Source organism: Indicator indicator, chromosome 22, assembly GCF_027791375.1.
Source record: "Indicator indicator isolate 239-I01 chromosome 22, UM_Iind_1.1, whole genome shotgun sequence".
Taxonomy (NCBI): Eukaryota; Metazoa; Chordata; class Aves; order Piciformes; family Indicatoridae; genus Indicator; species Indicator indicator.
In genome coordinates this window covers 17,331,561-17,350,621 of record NC_072031.1, presented here as the reverse complement: position 1 = coordinate 17,350,621, position 19,061 = coordinate 17,331,561, and the positions used below count along the sequence as shown (strand labels likewise).

Genomic DNA, 19,061 nt, shown 5'->3' with positions numbered 1-19,061 from the left:
TTCACCATCTATGCCCTTCTCTGGACACGCTTCAGCCCCTCAGTGTCCTTGTAGTGAGAGGCCCAACACTGATCCCCTACTGGAGGTGTGTCCTGCCCAGTGCCATGTGTGGAGCTGAGTGCCTGAAGCTGTGTTTGCTTGGCCCAGACCCCGGGGCCGTGTGCGGGGCCCCCCTGACCTGTGCTACCTGTGGCAGGCTGCCATGTCGGAGCTGAGCGACGAGGCCAGCGAGTCGGAGCTGCTGAGCCGCAGCCTCTCCATGTGGCACGGGGCGGGGCCGCTGCTGTGCCGGGAGGAGCTGGACGTGCCCCTGGACCTGCACACTGCCTCCTCTGTCGGCCAGGACCAAGTGGTGCAGGAGTGCATTCAGCGGTGAGCAGGGCCTGGGAAGGGCACCTCCTGCCGGGGGTGGGCTGGCACCGGCTGCTCTGCAGGCTGCTCTGAGCCTGTAACTGCAGCTCCCGAAGGGGACTGAGGCATAAAGCCTCGAGGGGAAGGCTGCTGGTAAAACTGAACTCCCCAGTGACTGCTGGAGGTTGTGCTAGAGCTGGTAGGAGCTCCCATGCCAGCTTTAGAGCTGGAATCTCTTTCATAGAATGGTTCAGGTTGGGAGGGACCTCAGAGCTCATCTCCTCCAACCCCCTGCCATGCCCAGGGACACCTCTCAGCTAGACTCAGCTGCCCGAGGCCTCATCCAACCTGGCCTTGAACACCTCCAGGGAGGAGGCAACCACAGCCTCCCTGGACAGCCTGTGCCAGAGTCTCAGCACCCTCGCACTGAAGAACTTCTTCCTCAGCTCCAGTCTAACCCTGCTCTGCCTCATCTTCAAACCATTCCCCCCTGTCCTGTCTTCAGACACCCTCATGAAAAGTCCCTGTGCAGCCTTCCTGGAGGATACCTTCAGGTATTCATCTGCCTTCTTTCAATACAGTGATGGTAGTAAGAGTCTGCACTAGCCTGTTTTGATCTACAGCTCCAAGACAATAATTCAGCTGAATTCTTTTTTGTTATTTAGTGGAGATCTGGATTTAAACAAGAGGAACTGTGGGGGCTGGACTCCACTGATGTATGCCTCCTACATTGGCCATGACACCATTGTGCACCTGCTGCTGGAAGCAGGAGTGAATGTGAACATTCCCACACCAGAGGGGCAGACACCACTCATGCTGGCCTCCAGCTGTGGAAATGAAAGTGTGGCTTACTTTCTTCTACAGGTGTGTATCCATAATGCACAGGTAAGATCCTAGTTCATGGTGTAAATGCACAGAGCAGGGTTTTCCACTGTAGAATTGTGGAACTGTGTGGGGTGGAGAAGCCCGTTCTCCCTTGTGGCATGGGAGCAGAGCCCAACCCCCACCTAGCTCCAGCCTCCTGTCAGGGAGCTGTAGAGAGCAATGAGGTCTCCCCTCAGCCTCCTCTTCTCCAGGCTCAACTCCCCCAGCTCTCTCAGCTGCTCCTCCCCAGCCTTCTTCTCCAGACCCTTCCCCAGCTTTGTTGCTCTTCCCTGGACCTGTTCCAGCCTTCAATGTCCTTCTAAGGCTAAAGAGTAATGGGCCCAAAACTGAACCCATCCTTACCAGTGCCTGGTACTAGGGGACAATCCTTCCCCTGGCCCTGCTAGCCACACCACTGCTGGTGGATGCCAGGATGCTGTTGGCTTTCTTGGGCACTGTGACCACTGGTTTCAACTGGGTATTGAAACTGTTGGTGTGACAGCACAGAGGGATGGTGGTTAAGAGTCCAGCAGAAGAGGTGCAGTAAAGAATCTTCCCTGTTGCCCTGAAGCAAGGTGCAGAGCTGGAGATGAAGGACATTCATGGCTGGACTGCCCTGTTCCACTGCACCAGCGCCGGGCATCAGCAGATGGTCAAGTTCCTGCTGGACAATGGGGCAAATGCCAACTGCAGGTAAGGAGCAATCTGTCACTCACTTCTCAAGAGTCTCATGTTAGGTGTGAAAGCAGCAGCTGAGTACAGCCAGGGAAAGGGCCTCTGCTTTTGTCTTTCCTGTGCTGTAGGCAGCATGGCATGCTCAAGGGCAGGTGGCCTGCAATGGAGCAGTGAGCTCAGGAGGAATCAGATCACTGCTTCTTTAGTTAGATCCTGATCTCCAAGAGCAATGAGGGCACTTTACAAGGCTTGCTGTTGAATTTCTTGTGTTCTTGGAATTCCTGTCTTTTCTTTAAAGAGCACTCCCCTGCCCTGGGAACTGCCTCTCCGTTTAGACATTGGGTTGGTTTGTGAGCTCCTGCAAAACTGACTTTTGCCTCTGAAAGGCAAGCCTGCAGCTAACAGAGTAACCTGTTGCTATGCAGCCAGTAGGGAGGCACTGAATCTGCAGTGGGAGTTTTACTGGAATAAACCCCAGGGAGCACAGGAGCAGCCATCATGGTGGAGTGTTTGATCAGCTGAGGGCAGGGGCTGGAGATGCCCTGTGAGGATATGGCAGAGCCTGCAGCATGCCTCAGCTCTGATTCTCACACTGATGGGTTTGTTCTCTCCCTAGGGAGCCAGTGTATGGATACACACCTCTGATGGAAGCAGCTGCTTCTGGCCATGAGATCATTGTCCAGTACCTTCTCAATCATGTAAGTGTCCATAGGCAGCTCTTTGTGCAGCTGAAAATCTCCTTCCTGCCCTCAACAGCAACCACAAGGCTGACAGCAGATTCCTGACAGTGTTCTGTTTGATCTGTGATGGTGCTTATCAGGATACCTGCTCTGGTTTTACACTGGCCTTGCACCAGCAGGAGTGAGGTCTGGCTGTCCAGGTTTCCTCTCCAGTTGAGAGGTGTCCCTGCTTGTGGCAGGGAGGTTGGAGTAGGTGATCTTTAAGGTGCCTTCTGACTTGATCCATTCTGTGATTTAACTGAACAGTCACTGGATGGAGAGCAGCTCCAGCGGTAATGTGTGTTGTGTTTACAGGCAGCCTCTGGCACCCAAAAGTATCCTGTGGGCATCTTCTGCCTTCAAAAGCCTGTGAGCGTGCATGTCTCTTGATGTTACCTTGTTTCTAACACCCCATTGAACTGATCCAGCTTGCTTCCAGAAGGAGACAGCAACACAAAACACTTCCCAGATAGCCTGGTTCCCTGTGGGACTGCACAAGAGCTGCTGGATATTCAGGACTGACAAACTGAATAGCTAGAAAGGCAACAACCTATTAGTGGAGCTTGAACTGTCTATCAGAGGTGAACCTGAACTTCTAATGGAGCCAATTCTCTGCCTCCTTTGGGTTTTTAGTACGCAGTCCCCTTTGCTGCACTTCAGCCATCTTTGTTTTTCCCTAGGGAGTGAAGACAGATGTCAGGGATAACACTGGAGCCACAGCACGCACACTGGCCATGAAGTATGGCCACACAAAGATTGTGGGGCTGATAGATTTGCATGCAGCCCCAGTGCCCAAGGTCTTCTGCAGGGGTCCAGGTAACAGAGATGTTTCTAGCTTGTTCATGTTAAGGTAGCAGCTGGAGAGAGGTGTTTGTTTGGGAGGGTGTTGCTGTGTGTGTGAGGTAGTGCTAGCTGTCTGTCCTGGAAATTCCAGCATTTTTAAGGATGGAGGAAGCATGGATCCAGCAATTGTCTACTGGCCCCTTTCTGACCTGGTTAAACTGTTTCACCTCCCTTTTAACATTTCCTTTTCGTCCACTACATTTCTGGAACTAGTAGCAAATACAATAGGTATCTGAATGACTCTGCTGCTAATAGCCTGTGTTTGAACTGCAGGGAAATACGAAGAGCTGAGTTCCTCAGATGAATCTTGTTCTGCTCCTCAAAGACAGAGACCTGTTCGTAGAACCAAGGGCCCCAGCATCCATGAGGGGCCCCAGGCTTTGGCTGAGATAACAGCAGCTGGAATTGGAGGAAAGAAGCAGTCTTGCTATGGTGAGAACAGTGAGAAGCCTGTCTGAGTCCTCTGAGGTCTCCAGTGCCTTGCAGCTGTTTGGTTTTGCTTCCTTTGGGGTTCCTGTGTGATTTGTACAGCGGCAGTTAGGGAGGCAGGCTTCCCAGTCTCTGGTTTGAAAGGTAAACCCCTCGAGTTTCTTGTTAGGGCTGGACAGTGATGAGTGGAGCACTTGTGGGACAAACACAGCTCTGACTTCGGTTATTCTTCCTCTGACTTAGTCTAGCTTCCATTTTTGAGGTAGGCTCAAAAGTTTGAGAACCCTCCTCAAGCAGATGACAGAGGAAGTGGTCACAAAAGCCAAGGAACCACTGATCAGGAAAATGAAGTCCCTGCTCCTAGGCCTGTCAGTTTTGTCCTCCTTGGTGCTTGAAATCGTACTGGCAATCAGATTGCAAAACCAGTAGCCAAGAAAAAGATGATCCCAGTTCAGATATCAGTCTCTGCCTGCAGTGGTTGTTTTTCAGTGTATGGCAGCCATGGGTATGTCTCAGGCTGATTGGAATATCCAAGAATATGGACAGCTAGACTTGAAAGTATATTCAAAGCTGAGTTCCTTGTAATACAGAGATGTTGTCCCAGTGGCTGTGCTGAGTGGGTACTGTCAGCTTCTGAAGTGACAATGAGCTGCTGACAGTGTTGAACATGCATGCAGAGGGCTTGGTGTTGCAGAGGTGCTTGGCTGAGGCTGGGACACAGCTGGCACCTTGGTCTCAAGCAGATGTTTTCCCCTTTCATTTGAGTATGAAGTGGAGAGGCACTGCTGAAAGCTACTACTTCAGGTGCTTCTCAGCACTGACTGTGAAAAGCAGCTGATATGTGTTGGTGTGAGGCAGGCTGTAGGCAGGTGCCTTCCTCAGCCTGCTTCTGTGCTTTGTAGAATGAAACCTGATGATTGAGGAGACAGACTGGAAAAAGATCCAAAACAGCTGAGTGGTTGTTTTCCTGCTGGAGCCTCCCAGGTAACTTGTTTGTTCTCCCTTCCTCTTGCACACAGAGCAGGTCCCTCCTCAGGGCTATGTCACCTTCAAGGATGATGGCAGCTGTGAAGCAGATGGTATCAGGAACAGGGATGTCACCTCTCCAATTAACGAGCAGGATGTGGAAAGCAGCAGCAGCAGGGGTGAGTCCTTGTCTCAGAAAATGGTCTGGCTGGCAGTGCACACCTGGATGAGAGACCAGACCCAGGGCTTGCATCTTCCTTTCCCATGAAGCTGTTGAGGATTGGAGTATCTCTCACAAAGAAAGGCTGAGAGCTGGGGTGGTTTAGCCTACAGAAGAGAAAGCTCAGTGGGGATCTCATCAGTTTGTACAAACAATCTGATGGGAGGGTGTAAAGAAGGTGGAACAAGTCAGGTGCAGTGGCAGGACAAGAGGCAGTGGACGCAAACCAAAAGCCAGGAGGCTCCTTCTGAACGTAAGGAAATGCTTTTTGTCTGCTCTTTCCTGTGAGAGACTGCACACAGGGGTGGTATGGTGTCCATCCTTGGAGATGCTCCTGGGCAACCTCCTGAAGGTGATCCTGCTTGAGCAGTGAGATTGGACAAAATGAGCTCCAGAGGTGCTCTTCAGGGGAGGGTCTACAAGCAGCTCCTAAATTCATGACGTCAGTACCTTGCTCTAGGCCTTTCCTCAGCTCCACTGAATGCAGTGCAGGCTTGGAGCAATAATCCCACATGGCCCACATAAGCACACTCAGCTTTCTACTTCTCTGTGGTACTAATTGCACTTGGAGCAGGATGAGTGCCTGGGATCAGGTGTGATGGTTCTTTCTTGGAACTGTCTTGCCATGAGTGCTGCATTTGAAGCCTTGCTCTGGGTTGCTCCTTTGTATAGTAAAACCAGCACCGAGTGTAAGGAAGTTGAACCTCAAACTCTCTTTTTTGACTCGTGTTCCTTTCCAGAGGAGAATATTTTCTTCACCAACAACTTAGGAGCTGTCAGGAGCAGCAGTAGCAGCAGTGAATGCCTGACCAAAGCCCTTGGAGTCAGCAGTGAAGGCTCCTTGGAAAGCAATGAGGTGGGGTTTTCAGTTTGCCTTGCTCTGCCTTCAGCTTGGCCTCTGCTGTCACCTTTCTGCAGCCTGCTGTGACTCAGCCTCCACAGGAGGCTGCAGTCCCAGCCTGGGTGAGGACAGGTCCCCACAAGGAAACCAGCTTCCATACTGGAAGGTTATGGGCTGGCTTGTTTGAGCTCTGGGTGGTAGCCAGCTCAGGGCACATTCACTCTAGAACAGGTTGTTGATGGCAAGTCAGTAATGGAAATTCTCTCCAGCTTCTAGCTACAAGGTGGTGAAGAAAGGCTGTGACTTGCTGGAGATAGCCCAGTCCTGTGGCTGGGGAAGGAGCAGGCAGTTCAGCAAGATAGGGAGAAGCACAGCAGTTTGGCACTTCTGAAGTGCAGAAAGGGGAGGGGGTTGGAGGCTATTCCATGGTTCATGTCACAGCTCATGTGGTTCAAGACATAGCTCTGGAGCTGCTGTACAGAAGGCTGAAGTAGCTGAGCAGAAGTCCTCTGTATCTTCAAGAGTCTCTCACCAGCATGGTCTCAGTGCACTGTATCAATCCAGGGAGCATTCAGAACTGCTTTTTGCTCTGGCATGTTGCCCTAAACTGGGATTGCAAGAGCCTGACATCATCCCATGGCACCAGCCTGGTATCTTGGGAGTACCTTGACCTAGCCCTTCCTAAGCAGGGCTTTTATAGAATCACAGAATTGTTTGGTTTGAAAAGCCATCCAACATCATCAGGTCCAACCATCAACCCAACATCACCATGGTCACTAAACCGTGGCTCCAGGTGCCATGACCACACCTTTCTTGAACACCTCCAGGCATCGGAACTCCACCACCTCCCTGGGCAGCAGGTTCCAGTCCCTGACCACTCCTGCAGCAAAGGCATTTTTCCTCATCTCCAACCTAAACCTCCCCTTGAGGGCATTTACTCTTGTGCTGTCCCTTGGGAGCAGAGCCCAACTCTCACCTGTCTCCAGCCTCTTCTCAGGGAGCTGTAGAGAGCAATGAGGTCTCCCCTCAGCCTCCTCTTCTCTAGGCTGAGCACCCCCAGCTCCCTCAGCTGCTCCTCCCCAGCCCTCTTCTCCAGACCCTTCCCCAGCTTTGTTGCCCTTCTCTGGACCTGCTCCAGCCCTCAGTGTCCTTCTTGGGGTGAAGGGCCCAGAACTGACCCCAGGAGTTGAGGTGTGGCCTCACCAGTGCTGAGCCACAGGGGCATGATCATTTCTCTGCTCCTGCTGCTACACCATTGGTGATCCAGGCCAGGCAGCTGGTGGCTGCCTTAGCCACCTGGGTACACCCTGGCTCACCTTCAGCTACTGTCAACCTGCACCCCCAGGTCCTTTCCCTCCAGGCAGTTTTCAGCTACTCTGCCCCACACCTGCAGCATTCATGGGGTGGGTGTGACCCAAGTGCAGCATGCAGCACTCTTTGTGGAGCACACCTGATCTTGGAGCTTGGCACTTGGAGTCTGTTCTTGGTAGCTGTAGGGATGCTGACATCTTTGCTTGATCATCCTTCAGCTTTCCCTTCCGTGGTGTTCTCTTCCCTCTGCAGGATTCTGACCCAGCCAGCAGCACCCCCAGCCGGAAGCAGGCCAAGAGCTTCAAGAGCAAGAGTCGCTACAGCAGCAGTGACAGCCACTGGTGCCACTGCCTGGGCAGGGCTGGGGGCTCCACGCAGCCCCCTGCCTACACAGGGCCACAGGTAACTGACCACCTTGGCCCTGAGGGGGTGCAGATTGTCAAGCTGCTTCTTAGCCCTCTCAGACACGATGGAAGTTGTCACCTTGTTGTTCCAGATCTGCCCAAGCTGAAATGTTCCAGCAGCAGTGCCAGGAACTGTCTGCTTGGGAGCTGCTGCTGCTTACTCTAGAGCCCTCAGGCCTAGGGGCTTGCTCACAGACAGCCCAGTCCTGTGGTGTGGCCATGGAGAGGGCAGTTAGCCAGGGCAAGGCTTGGTTGCTGCCAGAACCCTGGAAGACATAACAGCAACAAAGGAAGCAGATGGGAAACAAAGCTGGAGAAGGGTCTGGAGAAGAGGGCTGGGGAGGAGCAGCTGAGGGAGCTGGGGGTGTTGAGCCTGGAGAAGAGGAGGCTGAGGGAGACCTCATTGTTCTCTACAGCTCTCTGGGCTGGAGCCAGAAGCCAGGCAGGGTTTGGGTTCTCTTCCCAAGGAACAAGGGACAGGACAAGAGGCAATGGCCTGAAATTGTGCCAGGGTAGGGTTAGGTTTGAGATGAGGAAGAATTTCTTTGGCACAAGAGCAGTCAGGGACTGGAACAGGTTGCCCAGGGATGTGGTGGAGTCCCCATCCCTGGAGGGTGTTCCAGAACGGTGTGGCCGTGGCACTTGGAGCCATGGTTTAGTGGCCATGGTGGGGTTGGGTTGATGGTTGGACTGGATGATGTTGGATGGCTTTTCCAAGCCACACAACTGTGAGATTCTGTGTTAAGAGAAGTGGTAATGCTGCTGCTTCTGAGGGTGTAACTTTGGTTTGGATGGGCTGCAGGACTTGGCGACACTGCTTGAGCAGATTGGGTGCCTGAAGTATCTGCAGGTGTTTGAGGAGCAAGATGTCGACCTCCGGATCTTCCTGACCCTCACGGAGAGTGACCTGAAGGAAATAGGCATCACGTGAGTGTCTGTCCTGGTCTCACCTTTCCCTTCCTGACCATCCACACAGCCTGGGCAGGAAGCTTTATCTCCCAAGTGCTGTTCTGTTCTGACCATCTCCTACACAAGTTCCCCTAGTTCTTGCCTTCAACAGCCTCCTGAGTTTTGAGGTGCCTTGAAGGAACCAGGAGACTGCAGAGGTCCTCATGGCATCCCTTTGGGGCTAGGGAAAAGAGGGTGCAGAGTTTGAGAGTTTCCTGTTCTCCCACCAGCCTGTTTGGGCCAAAGAGGAAGATGACTTCTGCCATCGCGCGGTGGCACAGCAGCGCCCGGCCGCCCAGCGACGCCCTGGAGCTGGCCTACGCCGACCGGCTGGAGGCTGAGATGCAGGAGCTGGCAATTCAGCTGCACAAGGTGAGGCTCTGCCATGGGCTGCTCCAGGCTTCAGCACACCTCTGCCATTTCTTTGTGTTGTGCCTATAATAGAGGAGCTCTACTGCAGGGAGTCCAGAGGAGGCTGCAAAGCTGCTGAGGGGCCTGAAGCAGCTCTGTGAGCAGCAAAGGCTGAGAGCCCTGGGGCTGAGAGCCTGCAGAAGAGCAGCCCCAGAGGGCAGCTGAGCAATGCTCAGCAAGAGCTAAAGGAGCTGTGGGTAGGGGCAAGAGGCTGTGGCCAGACTCTGCTCAGTGGTGCCCAGGGCCAGCACAAGGGGCAAGGGGCACAAAGTGGCAGGCAGGAGGTTGGATGTGAGCAGGAGGAGAAAGTTGTTTGGTGTGAGGGTGCTGGAGGGCTGGAGCAGGCTGGCCAGAGAGGTTGTGGAGTGTCCTTGTGTGGAGAGCTTCCAGCCCACCGTGGGCATTGTGCTCCTGGGCATTGTGCTGCGGGTGCCCCACTGGAGCAGGAGCTTGGGCTGGTTGATCCCCAGATCACACCATGCTGGGATCTTGTAATGAACTAAAGGAAGAGAACTTCCACTGGACACACTTGGTGCCCAATACATAGGATGCACTTCGTGTTAACCAGCCTGCTCTTCTCAAGCATGGAGCACAGAGGATGAAGTCCTTATGTGACTGCCATCCACCTGAGAACTAAAAAGGTGAACGTAAGGGACAAGAGCTGCTGCTCTCCACCACTGTCACTTTTGTGGTGAAGGGGAGCCACTGTTGGGGAGCAGCCTCCTGTCCATTTGAGGTTTCCTGGGCCTCCTGAGGGCCTTTGCAAATGGAGAGGAAGGGGCAGCTGTTAATGGTGGGGCTGCTCTTGGTGTGGAGAGAAGCTGTCTTGGGCTGCAAGCCTTATCCAGTTCCTTTTCCAGGGCGCTGGGTGCGTTTTTGTAGAAACCCTCTGGCTGCCAAAGCAGCAGAGACTCCAGGACCATGCCAGAGCTGACATGAGTCATGTCCATCACTCCCATCCTAACCCACCCCACTCTGCTCTGTTCCAGAGGTGTGAAGAGGTGGAGGTGATGAAGGGCCAGGTGTGCCAGGAGCAGAAGCTGCGTGCAGTGGCTGAGAGCTGTTTGATGGAGCGGGATGTGACCTGGAATGCCATCCAGTGCCAGCTCAGAGAGGCCCAGGCCATCACGAAGGATGCTGGAGTCCTGCTGGATCAGATCAAGTAAGTCATTCCCAGGAAATGGGACTGAGGCTGCTGGGAAGGGGACTCTGGGCCATGCAGAGATCAGAGATCATACTGGCAGCCTTAGAGTGAGGCAGGAGAGGTCATCAAGCACCTAAACCTGGTTTGGGTCCTGACTGACTTCCTCTGGTGGAAAGCCACAGCCACATGAGCAGATGTGAAGCCCCAGTTGGCTGCATCAGCTGTGATTAGGCTGATTTGCAGAGATGCTGGTAGCTCCTGCTCCAGCTAGAGGGAACCAGAAGCCTTAGAGTTGTTTGTGCTTACATGGGATCCAGTGCCTAGGGTACAACTTGGTGTTTGGATAAATGCAGGAAGATCTCTGACTTCCAAACCATCTCAAAGGACTTGCAGTGTCTTGCCCTGGCTAGTGAAAAACACTTTTCTCCACCTCTGACAGCCAGCAGGAAAAACTGCCCTGGCATTCATGTCACTGCCTTGGACTTCTGCCTTCCATCACCTCCTGGTATCGAATTGTGGACTGTTTTGGATTGGAAGCAACCTTTAAAGGTCATCTTGTACAACCCCCTTGCACTGAGCAGGATCATCTTGAACTAAACCAGGCTGCTCAGAGTCTCATCCAACCTTTTGCTGCCTTCGTGGTGCTTTTCTTCCTGCCCCAGCTGAACTGGGCCATGTTCTGCCCACTGATAGAACAGATACATCAAGGTGGCTTTAATCCTACTGCTTACAGATCCTAGCCCAGCAGGCAGTGGGGTCTGCTTGCTGCCCAGCCAGGGGCAGCTGGTTTCCAGCAGGCCAGCAGAGCAATATTCCCAGCTGCAGAGCATCTGTCTTGCCTGGTGACTGAGGAGCTGAAGCAGGTTGGCTTCCAGAAGGCCAGCTGCAGGGCAGTTGTCTTGCCCTGTGACTGAGGAGCTGAAGCAGGCTGCTGGAAGGGCCCTGCCATGCCCTGTTTGGTGGCAGAGAGCTTGGTGTGCCTCTTCTGTTTCAGATTTGTACCTGTCCTGAGCTAGCTCTCCTTGCCTGTTAGGAACCTTAGCTCAGGTTTGCTTCTGGTCTAAATCAGGCACAGCCCCTGGCTTAGGCTTTGTCCTGCTCACCCTGCCCCTTCCTTCTCTTCTCCTGCTGCAGTTCCTCTGTGAACAGGGAGAGATGGGGCACAGTGGAGAGGGCCCTGAGCTTTGTTTGGGGCGTATCCTCCTCTCCTGGGATGGAGCCAGGAGCAGTTGGTGACCACAGGGCCTTGGGCATGGCCCCTCGGCACCCCAGCAGGTACTTGGAGGATGCAGGGGTGCAGAGTGGCAATGCCTGTGCCAGTCCTGATGGCCTTGCTCTTGTTTGGCAGGTGCTGTCAGGCAGAGCTGTCCTCACGCTTCACCCAGGAGCCCAGTGCCAGCAGGGTGCTGGGCTCAGAGCTGCAGCTGGGCACCGGTGAGAGCAGGCGGCCTGGGGAGCCTCCAGGTGAGGGGGAGCTCATCAGGCCCCAGCAGGTGGGCATGGGGTGGGTGGCTGGGCAGCAGGGAACCCAGAGCCAACAGCTGCTGAAAAGGTGAGTGAAAAGTGGTTTGGAAATAATTGAGCAGCCAAAGCCTCAAGCTGAACGTGAGAGCAGCTTTTAAAGCTCCTGGAGTTCCTTGGCAACTTGTGGGAAGGTTGGGGTCTGGCAGATGTTTGTGGCCACAGCTGCAGAGCTGCAGCACCCAGTGGGAACTGCTGCATGGGCCTGTGGCTTCCTCTTCCCACGCTGCAGCCTGTGGGTGCCTCAGGGGCAGTCCCACAGTGAGAAAGGCTGAGTCAAAGCCATGGCTGCCACCTAGAGCAAGCTGCTGGACATGGCTTGGGTTGGGCTGTCCCACCAACTGCTTAGAGCATCCTGGAATTGCTTAGGTTGGAAAAGCTCTCCAAGGTCATCCAGACCAACCCTCAATCCAACCCCACCATGGCTCCAAGTGCCATGGCCACATCTTTCTGGAACACCTCCAGGGATGGGGACTCCACCACCTCCCTGGGCAGCCTGTTCCAGTGCCTGACCACTCTTGCAGCAAAGAAATTTTTCCTCCTCTCCAACCTAACCCTCCCCTGGCACAATTTCAAGCCATTGCCTCTTGTCCTGTCCCTTGGGAGCTGAGCCCAACCCCCACCTGGCTCCAGCCTCCTTTCAGGGAGCTGTAGAGAGCAATGTGGTCTCCCCTCAGCCTCCTCTTCTCCAGGCTCAACACCCCCTGGTCCCTCAGCTGCTCCTCTCCAGACCCTTCCCCAACTTCATTACCCTTCTCTGGACCTGTTCCAGCCCTCAATGTCCTTATAGTGGTCATGTTGCCTGGGACATTGCCAGAGCATTGCTCCTTGCTGCTTGTGTTCTAAAAGTGAGACAAGTGGACATCTCTTTCCACTGCACTTCAGCTCTTCAAGTTTCTTTGAACATATGACTGAGCCAACAAAAAATCGAACTCCTAAGTGGCAGAATTGCCAGAAGCCCCCAGGTTTGTCTTCCTCTCTCTTCCCCTGTGACTCAGAACCCCTGAGTAGAGCCACTCGGGATGTAGGTGCCCTGTCTGCCCTCCATCCCAGTGAACCTACAGATGATTGTTGTGTGGTTGCTCTCCCTGCAGTGCTGGAGGGGTGGCCACCTTCCCTGGAGTCTCTGAGCTTGCCTGAGCTGTCAGCTGTCCTGGAGCAGTATGTGGGAGAAATGGGTAAGGTAGGAAGGGATGGGCATGTGAAGTGGCTGTGGTGCTGGGGAAGCAAGGCTGGGCAGGCAGGGATGTGTCAAAGGGCCACCTCATCTAGGGGGTCTCCAGGCTCTGGTGATTTTGTGCCCTTCTTCTCCCTGCAGCTCAGGCTCTGCAGGCAGGGGGGTGGATCACTAAGCAGAGCTGCTTGTGAATTGGTTCCCAAGGCCTCTGTCTTGTTCCGATGGCTGCAACTTGTCCCAGCAGCTGGCAGGCAGAGAGGGGAGACACTGCTGGTCTGGGAGTAGGGGGCAGGGAGGGTGTGTTGAAGCAGCAGAGCTGGCTGAATGCAGCCTGCTCTCTGCTGCTTGCTGGCCCCTTGCTAACATCTTTTCCCTTCTGGTCTGCCCTCAGGAAAAGCTCTGCAGACTGTGGCTGAAAACCTCCAGAGGCTCCAAGGCCCGGGCCAGAGCTGGCCAGAGCCATAGCAAAGCAGGAGGGTGAGTGGGAGCTGGCGGCAGCTGCCGAAGGGGGGCAGGCAGCAGAGTACAGCCAGCTGCTGTGTGCCCAGCGCTCACAGTCTGCACTCCCAGGCTGTGCTCTGTTCCTCACGTGCCCTCTGGCTTGCTTGCCCCTTGGGGAGCCCCTGGTGCCCTGTCCCAGGGGTGAGTGCTGTGTGCTGGCCGCAGGTGCTGACGTCGGGTGACTGCTCCACCCGGAAGCTGAGCGAGGCCGAGCTGGCAGCACCACAGCTCTGCTGGAGGGCCACAGCCGCTGGTGCACCTGGGGGAGGAGTCTCAGCCACCAGAGAACATCCCGGGGAGAAGGAGGGACAGCAGAAGACCCCAACCCAGCAGGTCTTTGGGCCTAGCTGTTGTTTGGGTACAGCATCACTTGTGGGTACCACAGGGTGAGGAGGAGCAGCCCAGGGTCCCTCTGCCTGAAGATCTCTCATCTGCCTTAAGCTTCCTGCAGCCCTTCTTGTTCAGGGCTGGCTGCTGTTAGATTTGGCAGCTGACCATAGCAATCCATGAATTATCCTTCTCTGCATCCCATCTTTCACAAGGCCTCTGACACTTGCCCTGGCTCCTTCTATGCCATGTGGATTGGCACAGAACATGAATCCTGGCACAGCCCCAGAGAATGTCTGGGGCAGTGAGGAAGGCTCCTTATGGGTGGGTAGAGTGAGCAGAGTTTGGCTGACTGCAAGGCTCATGCAGCTCCAGTTCCTAATCAGTACCCTCTACCCAGCCCATCCCAGTCCAGTTCAGCTCTGCGGGGTCTGCTGGGAGTCCTGTTGTGCAGTACCAGAGAACTTTGGGTTCTGTGGCAGAGTCTGACCTGGTTTGGCAGTGCCAAGGTCTTAGTGCTGACAGCAGTTGCAAGGCAGATGTCCTCTGACAGGCCACAGAGCTGAGGCTGTTCAGGTCTCCTGTGTCTCTGGCGGAGTGCTGGGGCAGGTACAAGGACTGAGGGGTTGGTCTGTCCCACGAGGGAGGTGGGCAGCAGAGGTCACATCCCTGATGGAGCTGTGCTGCAGAGCTTTGCTGCCTCACTTTCCTGCCTTGGAGTTCCAGGCTGTGATGTTTGAAAGTCGTTCTGCCAAGGCATTCTTGTGAGGCTGTCTCTAAGGAGTGCAGTGGGAGGCTCTCAGCAGAGGTCCTGCCCCATCTTCTGTAGCTGGGGGAGCAGCCACGAGGGTGCTGGGAGCAGTTTCTTGTGATGTGAAATGGTGCCCAGTGACTCTGCTTTGGTGCAAGAGGGAGGGGAAAAAGCAACAGCCAACAAAACCTGAGGTCTGAGTGGTGGCCTTGAGTCTGGAAAAGTCTTGAGTCAGACTTTCCAGAGTCTGAGCAGAGGCAGAAGCTCTGTGTTCTTTCTGAGCTTTGGACCTTGATGGCAGATGCCAAAATAAAGAAATCCTTCTCGTTCCATCCTTGGAGCTTCTACACCCTCCTTTCTGCCAGCTGCCCAAAGCCCCACAGCCCTGACACCTGATCTGCCTGTGGACAAGGGACATCGCTTTTGGCTGTCCCCACAGCTGCTGTGCCTCCTGGGGACAGCCCTGAGGCAGTGGTGAGCCTGCCCTGCTCTGGGTGCTGTTTCCTGCTCCTGTTTAACCCTTAACCTTGCCATCCATATTAGTTTTCCATCTTCAGCAGGTGACAGGAGCATGAGCACCTGGGCCTGGCTCTGCAGCAGACACTGGGCAGGGCTGGGGGAGGCTGCAGCCTCATTTGTGATGAAGTGGAACCAATCCTCTTAAAGTAGCATCCATGAAAGCTTCCCCGAGCATTGAGGCTGTGTTGGAAAGAGTAGCTGGGGCTTGGTCCTTCCTTGCTGTTGCTGGAGGAGTGCTGGAGAATGCCAAGGCAGCTGCACTTCCCTCAGCCTTGGAATAGATAGGGCTGGATGGAGCTTAGAGACCATCTCGTTCCTTGGTGCTGCCTCTGGCTCCACTAGCACCACTGTCAGCAACTGGGCAGTCCAGATTGAATTTAAGGCAAGGTTTCTGTGGGGAAAGGGGAAGAGTTTCCAGAGAAGCAAAAATAACCCCCGCAAAAGCCCAAGTGAAAGGGCCTGGGAGCAGCTGGGGAGCAGAGGAGGTCCTGTCCCAGCAGTGCCCCCAGAGCTGGGTGGGCTGTGCAGGGAAGAGGGGGCTGGGAGAAGAGGCTTGGGGCTGGCTTGGCTGGGTACTAGGGTGGAAGAAGGAGTTTGGGGGAGTAAGGGGGTGCATCATAGGCTGTAATGGTGGGGGGCTGGGAGAAGGGGTGGGTGAGATGCAGCAGTAGGAAGGAAAAGGGGAGCCCCCAGAAAAGGTGCTGCAGGAGCCCAAATGGAAAGGCTTCAAAGGTGCTGGAGTAGCCCAAAGGCCCAGCAGGGGGGAGGTTTGAGGGGCTAGTGCTGCCCTGAGGGGGCAAAGCCCTGGAGTGGAGGACTCTAAGCAGTGGTCACTGCTGGAGGGGGGCAGAGCAGGGGCTCTGGTGCTCCCCTGAGGTGAGCTGTCCTGAGAGAATAGGATCTGCTGACTTGGATGATCCAATAAAGCCCAGAACGTGTCCCTGGTGTGTGGGTTTCTGTGGAGGGAGCTAGGTGGGGCCATGGAGCAGCTCACTGATTCCTTGCAAGAGCAGCAGGAGCACAGCCAGTGCTGTCCAGCTTCCTGTGCCAGGGGGTCACAGGCTGAGGGCTCTGAGCCTGCCTCCCCTGCATCCCTGCCTGGCTGCTCTTGGGGGTGACCCCCAGGCAGCACCAGCTGGGGAGGTGGTGTGGGAACTCCTGCAGCCAGAGCTGCAGAGCAGAGGTAACGAAAGGCTTCAACTCTCTCCTGCCTACCTGGCTATTGCCACCATTGCCTCCAGAAGGTCCCAGTTGTGGCAGAAGTTCTCTGCACCAGCTCAGAAAGGAAGTTAGGCCTTGTTGAGCTGTGTGCTGGGACTTTCCTTTTGGAATGAAGGCCTGAGCCTGTGCCCAGCTCGGCTCCCAGCCTGTTGGGAGCTGTCGCTGTTACTCTGCTCCTGAAAGCCTTCAGGCCGGCAGGAGCACACCAGCAGCTCTCACAAAGTCTTCAAGAAAGCAACATGAAAGCCTTGTTCTGGTCTCTTGGTGTATCAAGCAGGTGCAAACTGGACCCCAGAAGGTTCCATCTGAACTTGTTTGCCCTGCTTTAGCAGGGACTTGGACTGGATGGGCTCCAGCCCCACCATGCTGGCACTCTGTATTCCTACCATGAGTTAAGCTCAGCTGGGGCTCGGCCTGGCAGGAGTAAAGCAGAGTCGCTCTCAGAGCCCTGCCACCTCAGTCCTGCTGTGTCCTACAGCAGCCCTGCGCAGGGTCAGTGTGCAGCCAGACCTGTCATAACCCAGAGCTGCCATGGCTCTGAGTCAAGATCCTTGGTCTTGAGGACTCTCTTATTTATCTCTGCTCTGCTCCTTGCACAGAGCAGCACTTCACAGGGCACCTGGCAGATGATCAGGAAGATGAGTTTGGATCTCAAGAAGAGGAGCAGCTTTCTGGCCAGTGACCTCTTGCAACTTGGGCAGCAGCTCTGCAGCAGTGCCCCAGGTGTGCAAGCAGGAGTGGGGCTGCTGGAGCCTGCAGCACCCAGCTCCTCTGCAGAAGCTGCCTGCTCCCTTGCTCAGTGCCTGGATGGTACCAGAGCTGCTGTGGGATTTTATGATCACCACCATGGTAAGTGTGGTGGTTTGCTGCTGTCCTCCTGGAGTAGCCTGTAATAGAACTCAGCATGGTGTGGTTTGGAAGGGACCTAGGGCTGTAAACTAGATTGAAAGGGGGAAGAAGTTAATCTGCTTGCCTGTGACAAACGTTGGGGCAGCTCACCAGGGGCAGAAGCATGGATGCTAGCAAGGGCTCTCAACTTTGTAGCCCTGAGGCAAGCCAAGGAAGAAGCACTGGGACACCCCAAGGAAGTCAAGGGGGATTCACTTCAGGGTGCCAGGGCCAGCCCTGAAGTGCCTCTGTGCTAATGGACACAGCTGGGGCAGCAAACACCAAAGAGTTAAGGGCACTGTGCTCCTGGGATGCTGTGACACAGTGGTGTTACTAACACTTGGTGGGGTGATTGCCATGACTGCAATGTAGGCATAGATGGGTACAGGCTCTTTGGGAAGCACAGGCAGGGGAGTAGGTGTTGCTCTCTGTATCAGTGAGCAGCTGGAATCAGTGGAGCTCCACTGGGGAAGGAGAAGGCTCAAAGGAGACCTTCTTGTGGCCTTCCAGAATCTGAAGGGGGCTACAGGAAAGCTGGTGAGGGACTTTTTAGGGTGTCAGGGAGTGATAGGAGTGGGGGGGGGGGTGATGGAGCAAAACTAGAAGTACAGATTAGATGTCAGGAAGAAGTTTTACATGACGAGGATGGTGAGAGACTGGCACAAGTTGCCCAGGGAGGTGGTGGAAGCCTCATCCCTGGGGGTTTTTGTAGGCTGGATGTGGCTGTGAGCAACCTGCTGTAGTGGGAGGTGTCCCTGCCCATGGCAGAGGGGTTTGAACTGGATGAGCCTTGAGGTCCCTTCCAACCCTGACAGTTCTGTGATTCTATGAGCTCTGCAGCTCGCCCAGCCCCAGCAGGGCACCCACAGCACAATGCCCAGGAGCACAATGCCCAGGGGGGGTTGGAAGCTCTCCACACAAGGACACTCCACAACCTCTCTGGCCAGCCTGCTCCAGCCCCCTCACACCAAACAACTTTCTCCTCCTGCTCACATGCAGCCTCCTGCCTGCCACTTTGTGCCCCTTGCCCCTTGTGCTGGCCCTGGGCACCACTGAGCAGAGTCTGGCCCCAGCCTCTTGCCCCCTACCCACAGCTCCTTTAGCTCTTGCTGAGCATTGCTCAGCTGCCCTCTGGGGCTGCTCTTCTGCAGGCTCTCAGCCCCAGGGCTCTCAGCCTTTGTTCCTCACAGAGCTGCTCCAGGCCCCTCAGCAGCTTTGCAGCCTGCCCTGGACTCTCTCCAGCAGTTCCCTGTCTCTCCTGGACAGGAGAGCCCAGGACTCCAGGTGTGGCCTCACCAGGGAAGAGCACGAGCAGAACCAAACCCTCCTTGCCATGCTGGCTGCACTCTTCATTCCCCTAGGACCCTATTGGCCTTGGCCACCAGGGCACATTGCTGGCTCATGGGGAACTTCTTGTCCCTCAGCTCTCCCAGGTCCTTCCCCATGGAGCTGTTTCCCAGCAGGTCCCCCCTCACCTGTCCTGCTGCAGGAGGTTGTTCCTGCCCAGGTGCAGGACCCTACATTTGTTGAGCCTCCTGAGGGTCCCTGTGTCGGTGTGAGCTGAAATTCCCCCCCACCAACAATAACCAGGCTAGCCCAGTCTGGAAGCAAATGAAAAGCTGTATTTACAAGCAGAGTCTAAAATCTACAATGAAATGCAATGAATATATACAAATATACAAAATTTACAACATTCACAAATATATACAATCAACAGAAAGAGCACAATCGATCTCCCTTTGCTTCCCCCCAAGGGGACCCTCCCAAAGGGGCCTCTCTCTCCCAGGAGCTTCCCCCCCAGACCCCCCTGGACAGAGAAGCAGAGTTAGTTAAACAGAAAGTTGTTAACTTAGCTGCCAAGGTCAGTACGTGTTATCTTCAGCCAGAAGAGAAGAAGAAACAGCAGCCAGACAGCCCAGCAACTGCCCCCACTGCCGAACGCAGAATGTGCCGAATGCCTACTTTGTTTTGGGTAATAGTTCTTAAACATTTCTATCTATCCAATGGAAGTGTTTAGAACAATCGTTATT

At 54.8% G+C, this 19,061-nt stretch overlaps 1 protein-coding gene across 1 annotated transcript; it reads left to right on the top strand.

The window, feature by feature from the left end:
* Positions 1-202: 202 nt before the first annotated feature.
* ANKS3 (ankyrin repeat and sterile alpha motif domain containing 3) lies at positions 203-13,289 on the top strand. The gene is made up of 15 exons (XM_054391082.1): positions 203-372; positions 1,017-1,215; positions 1,787-1,908; positions 2,507-2,588; positions 3,290-3,425; positions 3,726-3,884; positions 4,901-5,026; positions 5,808-5,923; positions 7,472-7,621; positions 8,426-8,550; positions 8,802-8,943; positions 9,972-10,144; positions 11,475-11,560; positions 12,742-12,825; positions 13,216-13,289. The coding sequence occupies exons 1-15, from the start codon at positions 203-205 to the stop codon at positions 13,287-13,289; spliced, it is 1,944 nt and encodes a 647-aa protein (XP_054247057.1).
* The last annotated feature ends 5,772 nt before the right edge of the window (positions 13,290-19,061 follow it).

Excerpts from the sequence above, each read along its gene's own strand:
- ANKS3 (XM_054391082.1), top strand. The coding sequence starts at position 203 with ATGTCGGAGCTGAGCGACGAGGCCAGCGAGTCGGAGCTGCTGAGCCGC. Across the intron at positions 2,589-3,289 it reads TCCAGTACCTTCTCAATCAT|GGAGTGAAGACAGATGTCAG; the intron begins GTAAGTGTCCAT and ends GTTTTTCCCTAG. Across the intron at positions 3,426-3,725 it reads GGTCTTCTGCAGGGGTCCAG|GGAAATACGAAGAGCTGAGT; the intron begins GTAACAGAGATG and ends TTTGAACTGCAG.